Source organism: Salminus brasiliensis, chromosome 15 (genome assembly GCF_030463535.1).
Source record: "Salminus brasiliensis chromosome 15, fSalBra1.hap2, whole genome shotgun sequence".
Classification (NCBI taxonomy): domain Eukaryota; kingdom Metazoa; phylum Chordata; class Actinopteri; order Characiformes; family Bryconidae; genus Salminus; species Salminus brasiliensis.
This window is the reverse complement of record NC_132892.1, coordinates 34,226,692-34,249,646: the sequence shown is the minus strand read 5'-3', so window position 1 is coordinate 34,249,646 and position 22,955 is coordinate 34,226,692. Positions and strand designations below refer to the sequence as shown.

General features: G+C 39.1%; 2 protein-coding genes across 3 annotated transcripts; one reads left to right on the top strand and one right to left on the bottom strand.

The window, feature by feature from the left end:
* Window positions 1–16: 16 nt before the first annotated feature.
* On the bottom strand, window positions 17–6,929 carry LOC140535684 (zinc-binding protein A33-like). Of its 2 annotated transcripts, none has more exons than XM_072657124.1 (6): window positions 6,056–6,929; window positions 5,073–5,168; window positions 4,627–4,857; window positions 4,507–4,529; window positions 4,252–4,370; window positions 17–1,259 (listed from the first exon to the last, which is right to left on the bottom strand). In XM_072657124.1, exons 1-6 carry the CDS (start codon window positions 6,455–6,457, stop codon window positions 739–741), a joined length of 1,392 nt encoding a protein of 463 aa, XP_072513225.1. In that variant the 5' UTR covers window positions 6,458–6,929; the 3' UTR covers window positions 17–738. The 2 variants fall into 2 exon arrangements, with proteins under 2 accessions (XP_072513225.1, XP_072513226.1); XM_072657125.1 differs by having other exon boundaries at window positions 4,627–4,851.
* LOC140535685 (E3 ubiquitin-protein ligase TRIM35-like) lies at window positions 6,795–11,822 on the top strand. Its single transcript, XM_072657126.1, has 6 exons — window positions 6,795–7,214; window positions 8,233–8,319; window positions 9,019–9,249; window positions 9,349–9,371; window positions 10,023–10,141; window positions 10,330–11,822. Exons 1-6 carry the CDS (start codon window positions 6,813–6,815, stop codon window positions 10,815–10,817), a joined length of 1,350 nt encoding a protein of 449 aa, XP_072513227.1. The 5' UTR covers window positions 6,795–6,812; the 3' UTR covers window positions 10,818–11,822.
* The last annotated feature ends 11,133 nt before the right edge of the window (window positions 11,823–22,955 follow it).

The following is a 22,955-nucleotide window of genomic DNA, read 5'->3' as shown; positions in this document are numbered from 1 at the left end:
CAGTAATTTGCATAACAGGGTGGTAAAAAGTGTTTATTGTGCATTATGGCTACACTTGTCACATAACATAGCTCTTATCATGTACTATTAAAGATTATAATTAATACATCAGCCATGTCTAATTCATGATTTATTAAAAAAAGCAAAAAACAAAACACTTACATAAACATATAATTTTGTTCCTCAAAATAAACTTTTACCCATGTATTTACATAATCTGTACTACTGTAATGTACTTGTAACAGTGAACACATAACCTGACATTAAACTGTCATTATGTGGGCTGTTGTGAAACTAAGCAGTTATTAAAACATTCATCAATTGTAAAAGATAACAGATTTACAGTATTAACAAATCTGAAGTATAATCTAGACAAGTAGAAAATTAGTGGGCCTTTTCACCAACTGTTCTTAATAATAAATGTCTTCTTAAAACCCACTTATGCAGTTTTTACAAAATTTCCAGATTCCGTTGACATCCACCAATGTTTTCTTAGTTGGGATTGGTTCAGTTTACGTGGACAATAGGATCCATCATCCTTTAGAGCAGAGCTGCCAACAGTGCTTTAAAAACAAAAGCATCTGAATATTCTGATGATCTGACTTTTCTCAGAAACATATTTAAGAAATTTCTTACACAGACATTGGTGAAGGAGGCTCAACGTTTTTAGGAGGCTCAAACATTTTTGTTAAATTCTGGTTTAGAAAGAAATATTGACACTGGTTACTCTGGAAACTGTTACTCTGTTTTCTGAACTGTGATCTTTACAGGTAATATCTTGACCGGGTTTTCACAAGTGCAATTAAAGAAAGGATATATCTTCTCTGTAAATCTCTCCGTGTAACTGTGTAAAGGCCAGAAGCTGTCATCACTGAAGAACTTCACTTCTCCGGCTTCCAAGTTTAGTTGGATTTTTAATCTCTGGTACTTCGTGGTCGGCACCTGGCTGGTCCAGGAGTATTTATTGTTATTAAGACTTACTGCCCAGATACCTTCTGCAGGTACTGCACTGCATTTTTCTTTCCTTTTAACCGACTCTTTTGCCACACCGATGATCCAACTGGTACAGTCTTTAACCTCCACCATCCAACTGTGTATTCCAGCGTTAAACCCTTCAGAACCTAGAATGATCGGATAAACAGTAAATCTCTCTGGGTTGTTTGGGAAGTCCGGCCGTGGATATTCTCTGCTGAGACTGGTGAGATCTTCAGAGAGGGTTAGGGTTTCATGTGCACTGTTTGGGTCCAGAATCACTGGAACTGCAAGCAAACATGCAAAAAGAATGTGAGGATATCTAATCAATGTCTAATGAACACAGTCGCTTCACACATAGCTTCTATATCTACCCATTGGGCATTAAAATAAGTGTTAGTGTTCAAGTACTTATTGTAACCTATTTGGTGCTTTGCAGTTTCATCAGTGAGAAGAAACCACTGTAAGACCACAGGCATTATTTAGGTTGGGGATCTTTTTTAATACAGCAATGGCATGACAAAACTCATGGAAGTGTGCATATGGTGCAAGTGTATCAGGCAGGTCGGTATCAAGGTAAGAATGGGTCCACAACCCAAAAATGTGCTTCCAAGATCAACTCTGTAGTCAAAAAAGGCAAGTAGACATACAGCAAATACCCCGATTCCTCAAGAAAGGTTATCTTGCTAGTAACGGTGCAGGTTGAGACGTTACATGTTACAACAAACTGTTACAGGACAGTCAGGGAGAACAGGTCTGGGTTGCTCCCAGACGAATTTGATCTGGCAACCCTGGCAGTGTAGGTCCAATAACCTACCACTGCGCCTCCAGCAAGCATAGGTAATGGGTGGAATTGCACCCTTTAGAATAATGAAATGAAAAAAGGCAGGAAAACCAAACGAAGGAGATGTCAAGATGGCCTGCTCAGACCAAGGACAGTTAGCAGTAAAACTAAGGAACTCTCTCTGGAGAGGGAGCTGATTGATGAAGCTCTTTAAACAATAAAACTGATGATCAAAGCTTGATTGAGTATTGAGCTTAAATCTCTTCAGATATTTACTTTCACAACTCAGTTTCTTTTCAACTCCTTTCTTTCCTCCTTTCAAGCTTTTCTCTTTCTTTCATCTCTGTCTACTTTTGTGTCTGGTTGGCACTGATTACTCCTAGGGGTTCTGGGAATTAGAGTTCCCTTGGATAACACCATCGCCCTCTGCTGGTAGACAGCAGCACAGACTGACCCCTTATACAAACAGAGCGCACTTGTGAACTTGTGTTCACCAGTTGTCATTACTGTCTAATCCTCTGGCTAAGGCTTGGAGCACACTATGTAATCTTTAGTCTGATTATAATCCTGGTTTTGCTCTTCTGACAAAATTTTCCAATCGGAAGTGATTTCCTAATCAGGAGGTGAATCTGAAGAAATGATCATGTGAATAATCTGGAAGTATGAGAGCAGCAATGAGTCAGTCTTAAACCTTCTGATCAAGCTGAACCCGAGCGGAATAGTAGTTCTCTAATATTTTAAAATTTTGATTTTTACATTGTAAACTGTGATTGATTACTAGTGTGACTTACCTTAGCTAGTAGCAGCCTATTTAAGACATGGTGAAGACAGCAAAATCTTTACTGAGTTCTTGGAAAAACACAAGTGTCTCTACAAACAAAGACTACATGAGCAGGAGACTGCCACTGCTGTTGACCCTTAATTTTAGAAATTCTTTATATTCCCCATAAAAACATCTCTTCACATGTGGAAGGGTTTACCACTCTCTCAGCTTTACTAAAGCAGTGGCATTTGTAAAAAAAAATAGTATTTTATAGTAATAAAATGCGAGAGGCAGAAGACAAGTATTTGAGTGTCCCTTGGTCAGTTTCACACAAAGGGGGGAATCCACCAATTAGATTAAATCCACCAGTTAGAAACGGCCACATAACTCTGGATGCGAGTCACATACGACCTGCCGCTCATATTTTTCACTTAAAAAGAGCAGCCAGATGCAGTTTCTGAGATTTAAAGGATGTGGGTGAGTATAGGAGTTGTTTGAGTATAGGAGACCTGCCATTAAGTGTAAGATATGCTCAGATTTTAAAATCTGTTTTAGAGTATACCAGGCTTAAATGCTTTAATGAAGCAAAAAAGTAAAAAAAAAAAAGTGATGATGGGCAGCCCTGTCTTGTTCCTCATTCTAGAGAAAAGCAGTCCTTAATTTTACAGTGCCCAAACTGTGTCAATAAATATCCTGTGATAACTCCTAATATAACAACTAACATTATAGCAGTATAAATAAGTATAAATAAATAACATTATTGCAGAACCAGGCTTTTTGGTGTCTAAATCATAGTAAATCTACTTCTGTGTTGTAACACATAATGTGTCTGATGATGTGTAAAGTCCTAACATTGGCCTGTGCTTGTCTTATGCTAATAAAGCCAGTCTGGTCCAAATGAATCAGTTTAGATAATATATTTTTAGCTCTTCACACCAATATAGATTCTGCAAGTTCTGACAATGCCATCGGTTTATGATAATGTGGTAGGAGACTGTAAGACTTTGGGCACTCAAGGCTGGAGTTCAGGTGGCTTTTGCTTTGGGGTAGAAGGCCAATCTGTCCTCCAATAATTGTACTGTAACATAATTGCATTTTAAAATTAAATAATTAAGTTAACACTTAATACTGTAAATACTACAGAACGGTAGGATAACATAAGCTGATTAAGTCAAAGAAACTCAAAAAATTAATAGGGGAGGTGCACACTCTTAATGTGTGTAAGATTAACAAGATGAAGTTATTCACTTGAGTTTTTCTGACTGAGTGAACTGAGTTGTTTAAAAAAATAAGGGTGCCTTATGGTTGAGCTGTGTAACCTTGATTAGTTAAGTTTTCCATTGGCTTACTGGGCATGTAAAACCTCTCTTAACTCACTTTCAGTGTGTAGTCGTTCACCCAAGACTACCTTCATCTACTGTATGTATTCACTTGTAATCTATATTATGGTGTAGATGCCTAGTCTTAAATGTTGAAGGCTGTAAGAACAGGTTACCACTTTCTCTGCTGCTGAGCTTGGCTTTATGTTGGCTAGGATTGATGGGAGATATAACTTCAGAGGAACAGGAAGGTGGGGGTTGCAAAAAATTCATTTTGAAAATGGAAGGAAGATATGAAATTTAAGGACACTGGGAGGCATGCTCCTCCTCCCAGAATTCTGTTTTTTTCACAACTCCACATGAATAGTTTACAATTTGTTTGCCACATCAAAATGTTCTTTAGTTGTACTCACAATAAGGACAGAGGTCCTTCATCTTCTCCCACACTTTATACCGGAGGTTGCCCAGGTGTTTGGCCACATCAATCAGAGCTTGTGAATCCAGCTGTAGAGATGGTATTGTGTACTGAGCTCTGAAACACACACACACACACACACACACACACACACACTTTCTTCAAAATCTTCAAAAACTAAACAAAAGATCTTATATTTATTTTTTTCAAAAATGCAGAAACACTATATGAATATATGAATGTTAACTGTTACCTTTCATTGATGTCTTTATAGTTCTAGACAGACAGGTGGAAGAAACACAGAGAAATGTATCAGGTTCCTTTCCTTATCAGAACCTCAAACACGGTCTGTTGTTTAGATCTGTCCACTGACCTGTAAGAAATCATCATCTTTACCATTCAGAATGGCATCGACTTCTTGGGTCAACTGGGCCAGTATGCTGCACTCTCCATCAGCTTCTTTAAACATCTCCTCCATCTTCTTCATCTTTTCCTCCTCTTCCTCCCTCAGTTCAGCAATCCTGGCCTCCTCCTCCTCTCTTAGGAACTGATGCAGCTTCTCAAATTCCTCTTTTATCTGCATCTCAGTCTTCTGGACCTGAGACTTAATAGAAATTCTCCAAATTAATAGACTAATAAGACCAAACAGGTATTTTTTCTCAAACTTGGGGGGTATCCATGCATATTTTACAATTTACCCGATCAAATTCAGCTCATCGAGGAATAATGCCAACTTGAGCTGAGTCTGATGTTTTAGAGCAGAAAAAGAAAACAGAATCATTTTCACAGTTAACCTAAACTTCTTTGTGGTTGAATCACCTTGATGTGCCTGGTAATTTTCTCACAGTTGCTTTTAAAATCATCAAACTCATTCAGAACTACCTCCAAAGCCTCCTGAGAAGTCTTTAGTTCCTCCTAAGTAATAATGAAAGGTTAGTTAAACATTGAGAAATGCAGTTGCATTTATCAACACAACACAAGGTTCCTAAACGAATACTTGGTAGCACCCTTAACACCAGCTTTAATGCCTCTGGGAACACATTCTGATACTGATTTTTTGTATAAAACTAAACTCGGGTGTTCAGTGACATGTTCAGCAAAGTTTCAATAGAAAACACAAAGCAGGAATCTGATAAAATACTCCTCAAAAATCACTTAAATCATTCTGAGAAGGGTGTGGCCATGGTCTTAAATTTCTAATGAATATGCATGACTGACAGCCCTCCATCACTGGAGAACATCATTTGTTTTCATTAACATGGCAATGCACACAGCCTTGGGAGACAGAAGTTGAAGTTGTCACAAATCTTTAGGATTTACTGAGGTTCTGAAATCTGGAACCGAGTAACCAGCCCATATATAGATCTGCCCCATGTGTCCCATCTGGTGCCACCTAAATTCCGCAGTGAATTGGAGAGGTGATGGGCACTGGACAGGAGGTGCCAAGCACATGGGACAGCTGCTTCTCCAGTCGTAGCTCAAGCTTTAGCTCACCAGGTTTAGCTTCAGTTTTAGCATGCCAGGTTGCTCAGACTCAGAGAGGGTGGAACCATGTTAGCCTTGTGATTTGTCAGGGATATGATGATGTAAGCCTGATCACTTTTAGGACCACCCAATCCACATGGAGAGGAGACCAGTCTTGATGAAATACAGCAGACATTTATTAGACTTTGGGAAGATCTTTCTAATGCGTTTTGTATATTTACTCTCGGGGCCCTAAGGGGCCAGATTACCTTCATTAGAAAGAAAACTCAGCATCACATTCCCTGGGATTTTCTTGTGGTTACAAGTTTAACACTTACTTTGCAATTACTGGCAGCTTTCTTGATAGAGCAGAAGCTGTGATCTTGATGGTCCCAAGCTACACACTGCAAACACACAAGCTTTTGGTCATCCACGCAGTACAGCTGCAGCTTCTCAGCATGATCCAAACACATAGCACCTTGAGTTCCTGCTAAAATCCTTCGTTTCTTTTCCTCCACTAAGGATTCACAGGCGTCCTTCAGGACCAGATTGTTCAGCAGAGAACATCTTGTTATTTTTCTGCAGAGCGGACATTCCTTCACATCCTTCAGACTCCAGCTTCTGTCCAGACAGGCCTTGCAGAAGCTGTGACTGCAGTGGAGAAGCACAGGATCCTTGAAGATTTCAAAACAAATTGAGCACTTGAGGTTTTCTTCCAGTGAAGAGTGAGAGGAGGCCATTGTGACTTTGCTCAGTCCACAAAGACACCAGGGTGTGTTTCTTCTGTTAGATCTTTCCAGGCTTCACTTCTGCAGAAATGAAACTAAACCCCTGCCTTTGTGTTACCGCTTAACTTAAACGTCATGTTGTTTGTTTCCTGACTGCCTGTGAGGCGTTAAAGTGTTAGAAGACATAATCTAACCTCACTCAGACACCATGGTAAGAAGCTGGAAAGGCTGAGCTCTTACTTCCAGATTTAAAACTGTCCCAAACATTGAGGAGAAACACAGTACTGTGAGTTTCATTTTCAACGAAAGTGAAACTATTCGGTCGTGTCGTGTTCCCTCTGCACTTACACTGCTGGAACCACTTAAGATGGCATCTCCTCTGTCTCCTTTGGAAAAAGATCTTACATGTCCTGTGTGCTGTAACATCTTCTCAGAGCCTGTGCTTCTCTCGTGCAGCCACAGTTTCTGCAGAGAGTGTTTACAGAAAAGCTGGAAAGACCGAGAGGAGAGGGAGTGTCCTGTCTGCAGGCAGAGGACATCCAGTGAGGAACCTCCGCTGAACTTAGCTTTGAAGAATGCTTGTGAGTTTGTAGTGAGGCAGCGGAGTGCTGGAGCTTCCAGGACATTGCAAGGTGTCTGTTCAGTTCACTCAGGAAAACTTCAGCTGTTCTGCATGGATGATCAACAGCTGGTGTGTGTAGAATGTGTGGCTGGGGATCATCAACGCCACAACTTCTGCTCCATCAGCAAAGTGGCCGACAAATGCAGGGTAGGTCCAAGTTCAGTTCAGAGGGAGCAGTTATGATTTGCTTGGTTTTGGGGCACACGCTAACAGAGGCGAAGAAAAGGTGTTGTGTTTAGCATAAGTGAGATTAGCGGCCACTGGGGTTGGGTTATAAAAAGGTTACAGTTACAGTATGATTATACAGTATGATTAGGTTCTTAAAAAGGTACTCAGGGTACAAACATACAAAGATATTCAGGTCACAGGCTAGGTCACAAAATGCCCAAAAAAGTACATAAAAAACATAAATTTCCGCCTTTATTCTCTTTACATAATGCTTTTTGTCTTTATGTAATGATGAACAGATCAATAGAAATGCACCAAAATGCATCAATATACAAATAATTATACCATTTGTAAGTCAATTGTAAGTCATCTGCAATGTGCCACAATGGCCACCAGAGGTTTGTTACCACTGTTTCCTACATTATATTATTGCTTGGGGCCACAATTGTTGGTTCAGTAAGCATTTGTTATCTATTTAATATGGGTCACATACAGGATATTTAGTGAGTAATATGTCTAATACTATCAGAACTGTTCATTACTACAGGTCTTGATGAAGTCAGTGTTATCTACCACTGTTAGAATTGTGTCTTAATGCCATCTGCCAATATTTTGTATGTTTTTTTTTGTTTTATTTTTTTTTGGGGGGGGGGGTGCATAACCAAGCATTGTTCAATACTGAACTCTGCATCATCAAGAACTGGTTATGCTCAGGTCACCTCAGGAGTCTTTAAGCTCCAATTTGTACTACTGTTTATATTTGCCTTTTTATTCTTACCATTATTTAATGTTTAATGTTTCTTTAACATGTTTCTATTGGTGTTTATTGTTGCACTATGGGTCTAAGAGTATCAATTTCAATTTCAATCCTGTGTATACCCTGTACATGTTGCAGTTTTGACTTTTGACTTTGACTTTCTCTCCACAAATTAGAGCAGCTGGCTTGCTTTTTTCAGTGGTCCGTTACTCCACCTCACATCAATTCTGTCTTCCCCAGGTGGAGCTCCAAGCCAAAGAAAAGACTCTACAGCAGAAACTGAATTCTGTTAATAAAGCTAAGAACATCTATAGGCAACACTTTCAGGTGAGTCCTGCACTACATTTTGCAATTACGGTTGGCTGCAGCTTCTGCAAAAGGCAAGTAGCCATATGCAATTAGGCATTCATATCTTTCTATGAGGCATGTCTTAGTAATTAAATCATAAAAAGTGGTACCCAACTAACAGTGTTGGGAAGATGGTTATAGAAGCAAAATCGCAGATAAGTATGTAAATAAGATTTGAAAAGACAAATGTACCTTTCCATATAAAACTAATGGCAATGTGTATAATACAGTTGTTAACATAACAACTAGCCTAACAAATAGCTTAGCTTTGCTATTGGCTGCAAGCATTGAATTGTAGAACAGTAAACTCTGACTAAAACCTGTCAGATTATGCACCCATGCCTGTCTGCATCTGAAATCTAATTGATACAAGTCTTATGAAATTCTTGATTTATTGATATTTAACCTCTTGTGTGCATCTTATAATTAAACAATATAGAAAATACAGTTTAATAAAGGTGTTAAAAATGGTTCATAGCACAAAACCATTGAATAATTATTTTTGATGTTATAATGAAGCATTTCTGTTTATAGAAGTGTGAGTTTTAAAGAACCTTTAAAGTGGTAGGGAACCTTTATATCAAGTGAAAGGTTCTGCACACTCGTATCTCATTACTCATTAAAAAACAAACAAACAAACAAACAAAAAAAAAACACAGCAGCAAATCTTTCCCCCAGACTCAGGTCCAGCAGACAGAGAGGCAGATCAGAAAGGAGTTTGAGGAGCTTCATCAGTTCCTTAGAGAGGAGGAAGAGGCCAGGATTGCTGCACTGAGGTTGGAGGAGGAGAAGAAGAAGCAAAAGATGGAAAAGAAGATTGCAGAGATGGAGAGTATGATTGAAGCTCTTATTGGAAAAATCAAAGTGCTGAAGGATGGATTGTCTTCTGAAGATGTTGCTTTCATGACTGTAAGCCTCTGAAAATGTTTGTCTGTTCATCCACATTTATACAAAATGTTGAATTTGACTTTGAATTTGAGTTCTGGTTTCTGTTTTTTTTTTTTTTAGAAATATGCAGGAGCAAAAGAAAGGTGAGATTTTATTTATTTATTTATTTATTTATTTTTTAATAAAAATATCATGCTTTTAATTAGTCGTGTTTAGATTAGTCACAATGACATGCAAAAATATGGCCACTCCTGGTCTAAATATATGTAACTGTGACTAGTTAAGTAAGTAGAAGATGAACTGATCTACAACTCTACAATTGTACAATTTTAGAGTGACGTAGCACCATGAAAACATTTAGCTCACCAACCCTCTCCTCAAACATTACCCCAACAATCAGCAGCCAAGGTCTGAAAATGATCAGTGAGAACTGCTAGTAGGACAATAACTGGGTTAGTGCATTAATATGACTTACTTGGATCAGCTTTTCTTGCTTCTTCATAAAATCCAGTCAAATTCAGCCTGAACAAGCTGAAGCGATGACCACAGTAACTGAACTGATAAGATAATGCTCATAATAACATTCAATGGTATTAAAAACCTCAAGAGGAGAGAATAGCTTTACTGGCAATCTCTTATTAACTCTCTTGATTAAGGAATTCTTCCAAAAGAACAAGTAGAAAGATCTACACTGATCAAGCCACCATATTCACTAAACCAGATTTCTCTTAGGAGGTATAGGATCTGTATGGGTTGAACATGTGCTCATAAGCACTGGTATGTCTGTGCTTCAGTGCAGAGTACACAGCTCCAGAACCACAGCTGGATTCAGAAGCTCTAATTGATGTGGCCAAACATGTGGGGAACCTAAGATACAATGTGTGGGTGAAGATGAAGGACCTCTGTCCTTACTGTAAGTTGATGGCGGAGATCACATTACCTATCCAGTGTTTTCTATATTTCCTGTATTTGTAATGTATTTACTCATGTAGGGAAATGCATTGTTTTATGGCTTTTAACTGCTTAGCAAGTCACAAGGCATTAAGATGCCACCACCATAGAGCCTGACCAAGGTTCTGACCAGAACAAACCTTTGTGCAGTTTCAGTGATCTTGGATCCGAATTCTGCCAACGGCAGCCTTACCCTGTCTGACAACCTGAGCAGGATTATACCAGGATGTCCAGAGCAGGCTCTACCCAACAACCCTGAGAGGTTTACTCATCAGACAGCAGTGTTTGGCTCTAAGGGGTTCACCTCTGGAGTTCACAGCTGGGTGGTGGTGCTTGGACAAAGTGAGTGCTGGAAAATAGGAGTGGCCAAAATGTCAGTCAAACGAAAAAAAAATGTTCGTGCCAAACCAGGGCATGGAATATGGGCCATAGATTTGCAGAGACAGACCTTAAATATACAGACAATTAGAGTTTGTTTGGACTGTGATCAGAAAGAGGTGACATTTGTTGACAACTATAACAGACGATTAGCTGTGCTGTCTTTCCAGGTTGCAGAAAAGATTTATCCATGTTTCTTTACTTCAAACAAACATGTTCTCAAGATCCAACCATCTAAGCTGATTGTGAAGAAAATGTGAACAGGGAAGCATTTTGATCATTGGAATAAGAGTTAGAGTCATGTAAAACCATTTGATCATGTGATTGATCCTAAGAGATTGAGATAATCTAACTAAATTCACAGAACTGAGGAAATGTCTTTAATCATCATTTATAAAATTAAAAAAAAATATTTTTTATTGTTAGTAAATATTTAGGACATGCTATGCCGAATAGACCAAATTTCCCCGTTTGGTTTAAATAATCTCAGTTAGACATTTCCTTAAACTGTCTACCAGTCTCTCACATTGATTGAGAGAAGGTTTTTCCCACTCCTTCATGCAGAATTCTTGCTGCTAATCTGCCTAATGTTACCTCCATCTCTCAGTATCGATCACATGAAGATCAAGTGTACAAATGTTTAAATATGTTTAAAAAGGCAAAATGTTTTCATGGGATGTTCTAACTTTTTAGTTAGTTAGTCCACTCATCACATGGGATAGCTACAAAAATACAAAAAGAGAAAGAAATTCTCATTAACTAAAGAACACTATAAAAATAAATAAGTAATAAGTAATAAATAAAGCTGTAATTTGGGGTTAAGCAGTCCCAAGCATTTGTAATGAATTAAGTTATAATTTGGAATTAAACTATAATTTGCAATGGGTTTGTTTGTAATTTGGGATTAGGTTGAAATATGTGATTTGGTAATAATTTGTAATGGATTTGTTTGGATATGGACTTAGGTTGAAATTTGTATAAAATGTAATTTTATGCATTCTGACAACTGTTACATGAAAAGCTGCTCCACATGTACATTGGTTTTACAAGGCTTTGTAAGTTTCAAAGAGAAATGGGAATATGGGATGTCGGGGGTGTGAACAATGTGTAATGGTTTAAAATGCAAAACAAATATAATTTGATTTAATAATTTTGGTTATGGAATTTCAGTGTGCTGTACACTTGAGCGACATAACGCAAAATAAACATCTGAAAACATTTGTTTGTTTATTTACATATATATATAGACTTTAACTTACTATGGAAATATAAACTAGTTGGGCCAGGTTTTGCAGACTAATGAGCTCAAATGTTTTTATGTTCTCCAGTTGACATTTTGTACATATAAGTTTTTGTATGATCATCACAGCCTCTCAATGGCTCTGAGAGAAAGGTTTGTGTGTGTGTGTGTGTGTGTGTGTGTGTGTGTGTGTGTGTGTGTGATTGTGTGGAGTTTGCAGGATCCCCTCACCTTCACTCTCTACCTGATGTCAGGACAGATATTCTACTTCAGACGTTCTACTCCCAATAACGTTCACGCTTCTTAAAAATGAAGATACTTAAAAAGGTCCTTTGATTGATGGCACAGAAGGCTAAAGACACTATACAGATACAGATTCTCTTACAGGATCTAAATTTGGTGAAGACACTTTCCATCAAGTGAAGATTCCTTAGACATTTTAATAATTATTTACATGCACACATCTTTATAACAAATATGGTTCTTTATGGACTGAACATGGTTATACAAGTTCACAGCTAAAAAAAAACAGTTTCAGCACTATTGTTTTATGTCCAGTGTTTTAAATGTTTTAAAGTTAAATAGTTATTTGTCTGTGTTTAAGTGTTTTAATATGGTGTCACGGAGAGTCAGGGTCGCACAATCGTATAACCGCCTGCTTGTTCAGATCAGCCAAAGCCATAGTGTTTTTTTTGCTCACTCTGAGTTTTTTGCTCACTACTGAGGAAGTGGGAAAAGAGGTGAAAAAAAAATACCCCAAGATGTCGTGGGGAACAGCAAACAAAGGTGACGTCCAAAAACGGCGTACACAAACAAAGGAGGAAACTATTACTAAAGGAGGAAAACTCCCTTCACTCTTGAAGGGAAAAATACTCAACAGAAACTCACTTTTGACACTAATATTTGGTTCAGTTCTAGGAAGCAATTTAAGTTTTCTACTGAGCCAAGTTTATGATCTCTTCTTTGATGTTGGTTTGTCAGTTACAGTATCTCTTTTCTTGTGCTAATTAGCTATAGGGCTTCTGTTTAATGGAGTCTTGGGAGCTGCTCTAAGCTGTCCTCCTTGTATTGCACCCAGTACCCCTGCTGGCGGCTGATGGTACTGTCTCACCCCTTACAGAAAGTTATTTAAACTTTCAAAAGATTATTTACACTCAATCATTACAAATGTGGTTCTACTGATTAGTTCAGTTGTCTGTCTCTCGTTTGCAGGGTAAGAGCTAAAAGAGAAATGATCTGATGACCTTCTCTACCTTCTCCACTGATGACAGACAAAACGAAAATTCCAAAAATGAAGAACTCCATGTAAACCATGTTAAATGAATGCAGAAAGGACTTCTGTGCTTTAGGATACACACCATGAACTGGAGTAGATGGGAAGCTGGAGCATTCTTGTTTTGGGTACCAGTATTCTATAAGTTCTAGTGTCTTTCTTCAACACCTTCTACACCTTCTACATTATCTCTCAGCTCTAGGTTCCTCTGTTATCACAAATCCCTGTGTGATTCTGCTGCTCAAAAAACCTGAAACATATGATATTTTACTGGTGTAATCTCTTTTTTTTCTGTAGACTCAGATTCACTGCTGTAAGAATGAATATTCCACTATTCACCAAAAGAAAAACAAACAAAACATCTGTATTTTTAACATTAAGAGGCATGCATATACATTTTGCAATAACCATCATAGTGCTAATGCTCAGCCCAGAACTGAGCTGAACAAAACTGACCTGTAAATGAATCCCATGCAGATTAGTGACCATTGTCTGTTTGGGAGCCACAATAGACTGAAAGGTCTCAGAATCAGAGTCACAGATTGTAAGAAAATGTACAGTGTGTAATGTGGATGCTTGTCCCTCAACTGGAGTAGATTCTTCAGTAGTGAGGGACTTAATTGCAGCATGGTTAATATGTAGAAGAAGCCAGGGAGTCTCAAAGTTAAAGCACATGAAGAAGCTGTAATTTGAGAATAAAGGAACCAGAAGGTGGGAAGGTAGAGGGGGAGAACATTGATCTGAATGTAAAGCCTGATTTTGTACCTGGTAATGGTACATAGACCTTTAAAAGGCATAAAAGGCATTCCTCCACAGATTTTTATAACTATTCTATTCAGCCATGATGTTATAGCCCTCTCCTGGCCTGGCTGGGTATTGCAAAGGCCAATGTGTCCAATGTTAGCATCTAGAATGGCCGCACCACTGCCAAGCCCTGTCCCTCACCTGATTGTAGTGGAACTCATTAGCTCTGATATAAACACTCATGCCCTGCAAGAGAAGCCTCTGTGTATTTATTAAGACTTGTGAGCAATTTTGTATTTTGGGCCTGTGTTTGTTTTTGGGATTATGTAACCTACACTACACATACAGCCTGAGCAGCCTCAGCACAGTCATTGCTGAAGACTTCACCTAACACGTATGCAGTGGATTCAGTGCTTCTGTCCCAATGTTGCCTTCCCGGTTTTCTACTCCTGTCTCAGTACTGGCCCCCAACTTGTCTGCTTCTCTGGGTTGAGGTTAATGTAATCTCCCTATTACCTCCACTGCTTTGGAGAGGGTTGGCACATCAAGATCTGCTCCTAAGAATCTGACCTGATGCTATGGAGAGTCCTGGAGTGCTAACAAGACTGTTGTCCCAGTGTCTATCCAGGGCAGAGTTCTGCCAGTGCAAGCACCTGGGGTCTTGTACCAGCTCCACAAGATGCTTCAGTCCCGCTGGCTGGACTGGTAGGTGGCAGCTGGTTAGATGCAGGTAGAGGGGACCTCAGCGGGCAATCTTCCTGCAGATCGGGCTGGGTGGCCATTTACTCGGGGAAGGTAAAGAGAGAGAAGTTAGTTCTAAGAGGAATTTTATGGAGTGCAGAGAATGTTGATCATCAGCATCTGGGTATGTCTGATGACTCCGGCAGGTCTGATTATCACAGCATAATTAAAAGGAGAGAGCCAGAAGGTAACACGGACACGGGCGTACCCTGAGAACACCAGCATCTATCTGCTCCACCGTCAACAAACCTGAGTGATCGCGTGTAAGCAGCGAGACGACAGCTCCAGCATCTCAGAGTACTACAATTCCCTGGGTCCGCGAACCCCTGGACCTGCAGCCCTTATCTAAGAAACATTAATGACCAAAAGCTAAACTAAACATATAAGTTTTCAGTTTAGATTTAAAGATTGAGACTGTGTCTGAGTCCCGAACATTATCTGGAAGGTTATTCCAGAGCTGGGGGGCTTTATAGGAAAAGGCTCTTCCCCCTGCTGAGGTTTTCTGAATTTTGGGAACGCGTAAGAGGCCAGAACCCTGAGATCTAAGTAGTCTTGATGGTTCGTAATATACTATAAGATCCTGCAGGTACTCAGGAGCGAGGCCATGTAGGGCTTTATATGTTAATAAAAGAATTTTGTATTCAATACGGAATTTAACTGGGAGCCAATGAAGTGCTGATAGAACTGGACTGATATGGTCAAATTTTCTAGTTTTAGTAAGGACCCTGGCTGCAGCATTTTGCACCAGCTGAAGTTTATTGAGGTTCCTGCTGGAACAACCTGACAGTAATGCATTACAGTAATCTAGCCTTGAGGTAATAAAAGCATGTACTAGCTTTTCTGCGTCTTGTAGTGATAAGGAGTTTCTTAGTTTGGAGATGTTCCTAAGCTGCATAAAGGCTGTTCTACTAATATTAGCTATATGTTGCTCAAGTGATAAATCTGAGTCGAATGTGACGCCAAGATTTTTAGCTGCTAAACCAGGAATGATGGGAGAATCTGCCAAGTCTAACATTAAGTCTGATAGTTTATTTCTAGAGTCTTTTGGACCTAAAAGGAGAACTTCGGTTTTGTCACTGTTAAGGAGAAGGAAGTTATGTGACATCCAGAGTTTTATATCCTTTAAACAGTCCTTTATTTTCTGTAGTCTAAATTTATCGTCAGGTTTGGCTGATATATAGAGCTGTGTGTCATCTGCATAGAAGTGGAAATTAACGCCATGTCTGCTTATAACTGAGCCCAGTGGTAACATGTATATTGTAAATAATAGTGGTCCTAAAATAGAGCCTTGAGGAACTCCATATCTTACTTCTGCGTAGTTTGAAGATAAATCGTTTATCTTTACAAATTGGAGGCGTCCCGTTAGATATGATTGGAACCATGATAGGGCTGTCCCTGTGATTCCAACCATTTTCTCTAATCTTTCTAGTAATATAGAATGATCTATTGTATCAAAGGCTGCACTTAGGTCTAGTAGGACTAATAAAGATACGTAGCCTTGATCAGAGGCAAGAAGGAGATCATTCGTAATCTTCACTAGGGCTGTCTCTGTGCTGTGATTGAGTCTAAATCCAGACTGGAATTTCTCATACATGTCATTTTTACTCAGGTATAAGCAGAGTTGTTGGGCCACAGCTTTTTCTAATATCTTAGATACGAATGTTAAGTTTGATATGTCTGTTATACAATTCTGAGTTTAAGTTGAAATGTTTCCAATGTTGCTGTGGGGAGGAGCTGTAAGTTTAAGCAACTCTGACTTATCAGAGAAAGAGGAAACAACCAAATCAGACAGTAGAGATGCTTACACAAACAGGACATCCTAAAGAAAAGTAGAGTTTCAGTCTGCTAAGAACTAAAGTAAACATACAGAATATAATGTTCAATATAAAGATTCTCTTCTTATTCAACCTCATCCTGACCTCAGGTCAGTTATTCTGCTTCATTCTTAAGGAGAACATAACATTTTATGTATTTATGAAATGTGTAGGTTTGGAAGAATGTAATTAGATCAATGACATGACTGAAAGTCTACCGTTCTGATTGGCAGGTCTGGTGGTTTGCTTTGATGTGATTGGCTATATGAAAAGAAGTGTCATCATCTACTGCAATAAACAACAAGATAAAGGGAATAATAAATCTTTCTGTAAGGAATCAGGAATCTTTCTGTAAGGAAAACTAAGTGTGAGTTGGCATTCTAATCGATCACAGAACACATGGTCTCTTAAAGGCAGATTTGCTCTACTTAACTCTCAGAAAGATTTTAGAGGATACTGGATCATATAAGTGTGGAGAGACTGGAGTGTGGAATCACATTGTAAACCTGAGAGTGAACACAGGTGGGAAAATCTATCAATAATAATTACAATTGCAATTATTTCGGAATGATGAGGTTTTAAGGGGACCCTGATACACTCCACTATGGTTCATTTGTTGCATTTGGTTGACAGATCCATGTTGTAGGAGTCTGTGACTGTGGCTGGTTATCTGGGGAACACCCTCACCATAAACTGTCCCTATCCAGAGGGGTTTCAGACAACAAGTCTTTCTACAGACTAGATGGTCTACATTTTTATGAAGTGATCAGTACCACAAAGTGTCAGGAGCAGGGGCAAATTCTCTAAAGCTCTAAAACTTTCAATGTAAAAATCTGTGACGTGAGAGAAAAGGATGGAGGTCTTTTTTCCTGTGAAGGGAATCCAGTCAGTTATTCCTCCCTGTACTCAGAGATTAAGCTTAAGGTTTTTAATGAGAAACTTCTTCTGCAGATCATGGACCTCCTTTGTATCTGTGTTTTATTGGTAAAAGCTTTGTAAAGCTTTAAGTAGTAAAGTTTTATTGGAATAAAGTAAACATTACAGTCATTCTTCTTTATTGCGTTTGATGCTGGGTAAAAGAATCATTTATATAAAACTTGTATGAAGCTGAAGTGAACCTCTCACTTACCTTTAACCACAGAGTTCAGAAGAAATTATGCCATTTAAGTTTAGGCATCTGGCCAACCGTCTCAACATGACCACAGTGTGTCTGAATACTTTCAAGCAGCACTGCTCCCAGTGGACCACATACACACACACTTACAGTGGGGCAAGAAAGTATTGGTCAGCCACTGATTGTGCAAGTTCTCCTTCTTAGAAAGATAAGAGAGGTCTGTAATTTTCATCACAGGTACACTTCAACTATGAAAGAAAAAATGAGAAACAAAATCCAGGAAATCACATTGTAGGACTTTTAAAGAATTTATTTGTAAATTATGGTGGAGAATAAGTATCTGGTCAATAACAGTAATAAACGTTCAACTTAATACTTTGTAACATAACCATTGTTGGAAATGACTAAAATCAAACATTTCCTCTAAGTCTTCACCAGGTTTGCTCACACTGTAGCTGGTATTTTGGCTCGTTCCTCCATGCAGATCTCCTCTAGGGCAGTGATGTTTTGGGGCTGTCGCTGGGCAGCACAGACTTTCAACTCCCTCCACAAATTTTCTATGGGGTTGAGATCTGGAGACTGGCTAGGCCACTCCAGGACCTTGAAATGCTTTTTACAGAGCCACTCCTTCATTCCCCGAGCGGTATGTTTGGGATCATTGTCATGCTGGAAAACCCAGCCATGTTGCATCTTCAATGCTCTGACTGATAAAAGGAGGTTTTGGCTTAAAATCTCACAATACATGGCTCTGTTCATTCTTCTCTTAACATGGATAAGTCCCCTTTGCAGAAAACAGCCCCAAAGCATGATGTTTCCACCCTCATGCTTCACGGTATGTATGGTATTCTTGGGATGCCTCCAAACAAAGTTGAGTTTTTACAAAAAGTTATTTTTTGGTTTTATCTGACCATATGATATTCTCCCAAGACATACTCAAGATTATTGGGGTGAGTAAGAACTAAAAATAAATCTCCAGCCAAACAATAACACCATTCTTCAAAAGCCAATTTTATGGCCAAAAGCTCACATTCGCCTTTAACATAATTACATTCAGCAAGTTTAAGTTTGTGCAAAAAGTAAACAGCTGGGTAAAGTTTACTGAGCATTGTAACAAAACCACTCTCCAAGGTTGCTATACCCACAAGTAACCTTTAATAAAAGTTAGTAAAGCCAAAAACATTGCAGAGCCTTCACAGAGGAATGACCAATTTCCAACATAGTAACAGGAGTCAGGACTAATGACTCAAAGAGATGTGTTACTGAAATTAACACATTTTCAGTTCTGGTGAATAAATCAGGATGTCATCAATGCAGGCAACAACATGCTGGCCAAGCAAATCTTTACAGACATCATAAACTGACACTTTGAATACATGGGGGCTTTAGAGAGCCCAAACAGCATGACAGTGCACTCATAGTACACTGTACACGTCATACCCTTGTGGTCACAAAAGCAGTGTTCCACTCATCCCCCTCCCTTATATGCACTACACCAGGGGTACACAACAACCAGTCCTGGGGGGCTGGTCTCCAGCAAGGTTTGGTAGTTGCCTTACTCAGTTTATATCTTTTGCAGTTATGAAATTGTTGAGGAGAATGTTGCATCTTTATTTTCTTACCCAATATAACAAAACACATAGTATTATTGGATGACAGGTGGAATTTGCAACAGGTGGAAATTATTGGCAATTAGCAAGATGCACTCAATAAAGTAGTGGTTCTGCAGGTGGGGACCAAAGACCACTTCTCAGTACCTATGCTTTCTGGCTGATGTTTTGATCACTTTTGAGTGTTGGTGGTGCTTCAACACTTGTGGTTGCATGAGACGGACAACCCACACAAGTGGCTCAGGTAGTGCAGCTCATCCAGGATGGCACATCAATGCTGTGGCAAGAAGGTTTGCTGTGTCTGTCAGCGTAGTGTCCAGAGGCTGGAGGCGCTACCAGGAGACAGGCCAGTACACCAGGAGATGTGGAGGAGGCCGTAAGAGGGCAACAACCCAGCAGCAGGACCGCTACCTCTGCCTTTGTGCAAGGAGGAACAGGAGGAGCCCTGCAAAATGACCTCCAGCAGGCCACAAATGTGCATGTGTCTGCACAAATGGTTAGAAACCAACTCCATGAGGATGGTATGAGGGCCCGACATCCACAGATGGGGGTTGTGCTCACAGCACAACACCGTGCAGGACGCTTGGCATTTGCCAGAGAACACCAGGATTGGCAAATTCACCACTGGCTCCCTGTGCTCTTCACAGATGAAAGCAGGTTCACACTGAGCACATGTGACAGACGTGACGGAGTCTGGAGACGCCGTGGAGAGCGATCTGCTGCCTGCAACATCCTTCAGCATGACCGGTTTGGCAGTGGGTCAGTAATGGTGTGGGGTGGCATTTCTTTGGAGGGCCACACAGCCCACCATGTGCTCGCCAGAGGTAGCCTGACTGCCATTAGGTACTGAGATGAGATCCTCAGACCCCTTGTGAGACCATATGCTGGTGCGGTTTCCTCCTAATGCAGGACAATGCTAGACCTCATGTGGCTGGAGTGTGTCAGCAGTTCCTGCAAGATGAAGGCATTGAAGCTATGGACTGGTCCGCCCGTTCCCCAGACCTAAATCTGGTTGAGCACTTCTGGGACATCATGTCTCGCTTCATCCACCACACATTGCACCACGGAGCATGCCCAGCCATTGTAGGGAGGTCATACAGGCACGTGGAGGCCACACACAATACTGAGCCTCATTTTGACTTGTTTTACAGACATTACATCAAAGTTGGATAAGCCTGTAGTGTGTTTTTCCACTTTAATTCTGCGTGTGACTCCAAATCCAGGCCTCCATTGGTTAATAAATTTGATTTTAATTGATGATTTTTGTGTGATTTTGTTGTCAGAACATTCAACTCTGTACAGAACAAAGTATTCAATGAGAATATTTCATTCATTCAGATCTAGGATGTGTTATTTGAGTGTTTTCTTTTGTTTTTTAGCAGTGTAGTATTCATTACCTAAGTAGGCAATTTTAACATTATCTGTCTAATATAAATTTCTTTGTTGGGTCAGTTTATTGTTTTGGATTTATTGTATTGAACTAACAATGACTGAAGTTGCTAGTTTTGTCTGAACACATTTTTGTTGGGTCAATTTCAATATTAGTTAACACAACAGAGTAGCTCATTCAATAAAGTAAGATTCATACAACAACAGAAAAGTTGAGTAAATCAAGAAGTGGAATTTTATTCAGATTACTGTGTTTTTTCATTAAGAAAACAAATTATTTTAGGGTGTATTAAACTAGACATTAACCTTAACCTCAACCCAAAACCTAAAACTAGACTCCAATCTTGTCCTAACCCAAACCAGACTCAACTTTTAACTCTAACCTTAACACTTTTAAGAATCAACTGAATTTCCCCTGATAGATTGTGAACAATTTAAACACATGTAGATCATCTGCAAATTGTTCCTTATCCAAACAATGCAAAACCTTTTAATAGTGTCACCCACATCATATGACATATGGCCCACATATGAAAAATTACATAAGTATTTGTATGGATATGGCATCACAGAAATTACTAAATATTCTCTGGAACTTAATGTAATGTGGTTAGTGATGCTGGTGGGTGGATCTGCTATGTAACGCAGCTATGTTTAACAGAGAAAGAGGAACCAGTCAGATAAGAAGACAGATACAGAGAGGGCAACACTTTACAAAGGAAAGTAGAGTTTTAGTCAGAATAGGTTTTATGCAGAAGAACTTACAGAAGATATAACAAACTAGAGTGGAGTTTGGGTGAACATCAGTGAAGCTGAAGTTCAGTTCAGAATGGAGATTGTCCTCATCTTCACTTTTTTCCTAATCACAGGTCAGTGACTCTACTACTGATTTAGTTTAGGAATACTGTACCATCATAAATAGCATAACTGTACAAGTGAGAGAATTTGGAAGAATGTAATGAAATTGTTGGCATTGATACATGAGTGAAAATAATTAATTTAATTGACAGGTCTGGTGGTTTGCTTTGATGTGATTGGTTACACAAGAGGTAGTGTCATTATTTACTGCTATCACCAACAACATATAGGAAATTATAAATATTTTTGTAAGAACACAGACCAGTGTGTGTATCTGAAATCTGATGAAACACAGAGCACATGGGTCCATAAAGGCAGAGTTTCTGTACATGACTCCCCTGAATACCTTATGGTGATCTACAGAAAGTTGAGTTTAGAGGATGCTGGATCATATCAGTGTGGAGAGATTGGAGTATGGAGACACATTATAAACCTGCAAGTGAAAACAGGTCAGAAAATCTACAATAATTTTTTTAATAAAAAGTTAATCAATTGTGTCCTAATGATAGGTTTCGGGGTGGAGCCTGAGATACTCCCCTGAAGTTCATTTGTGTTTGGTTGACAGATTCATGTTGTTCTGGACCAAAGACTGTGACTCGCTATGTAACAAAGACTGCCACCATCATCTGTCCATATCCAGAAGGGTTTGAGATGAACCATAAGTACTTTTTCAAACAGGATGGTCAATATTCCACTACGGTGGTTGGAACCACAGGGCCTAAGAAAGACAGATTCTTCATGTCTGATTATGGAAGAGCTTTCAGTGTGAGAATCAGAAATGTAAAATACTTTGATGCAGGCGTTTATTACTGTGTAGTGTGGATCAGTAGGTATACAGTCAGTTATTACTCCCTCTACTCAGAAATTGAGCTTCAGGTTTCTGGTGAGTAAAAAAGCTCTTTGTATTTTTGTAGTTTTATGTGTGGTTTTATTGGTTTTGTGAAGTTTTAATTTGTAAATTAATAACGTTTTATAACTTATTAGAAAGAAAAATGGAAGAATAGCTATGTCATTTTGTTTCATTGCTGTTATGATGGTCGGAAAAGCTGGGTGAATAATTACATTTGATCTAACTTTTATAATAAAACACACTGAGCGTGGAAATGAGAACTCTTCTTATTAACTTTAAACCACATAGAACAGAGGAAATGGCACCATCTGAGTTTAAGCTTTTGGTTAAAATGTGTGGTCTGTAGCCTATGTCTTAACACTCATGATGAAAGACAGCTGTTTTAATATACTGCATTTATTATTGTATATTCTAAAGAAGCAAAAGAATCACCAACTACACCTAAACAACCACCATCAGAACAACCAAGAACAACTAAGAAACCCACAACAGTAACCTACAGGACCTCAACACCTCCACCAGAACAACCAAGAACTACTGAGAAACCCCCGACACTAACCTACAGGAAATCAACAACACCACCTGCACCAACAGTGACCACATCAGGCAAAGCATTGAGTAAGATCGAGGAGATGTTTGTGGTCATATGTGTATATATATTATATGTGAATGATATAGTTGGTCATGGTCTGTTCTTTCTGTATCTCAGATAGAGCTTCCATTGAAATCTCTGTTGTATCTGTCTGTGTGGTTCTGCTGCTGATTGGA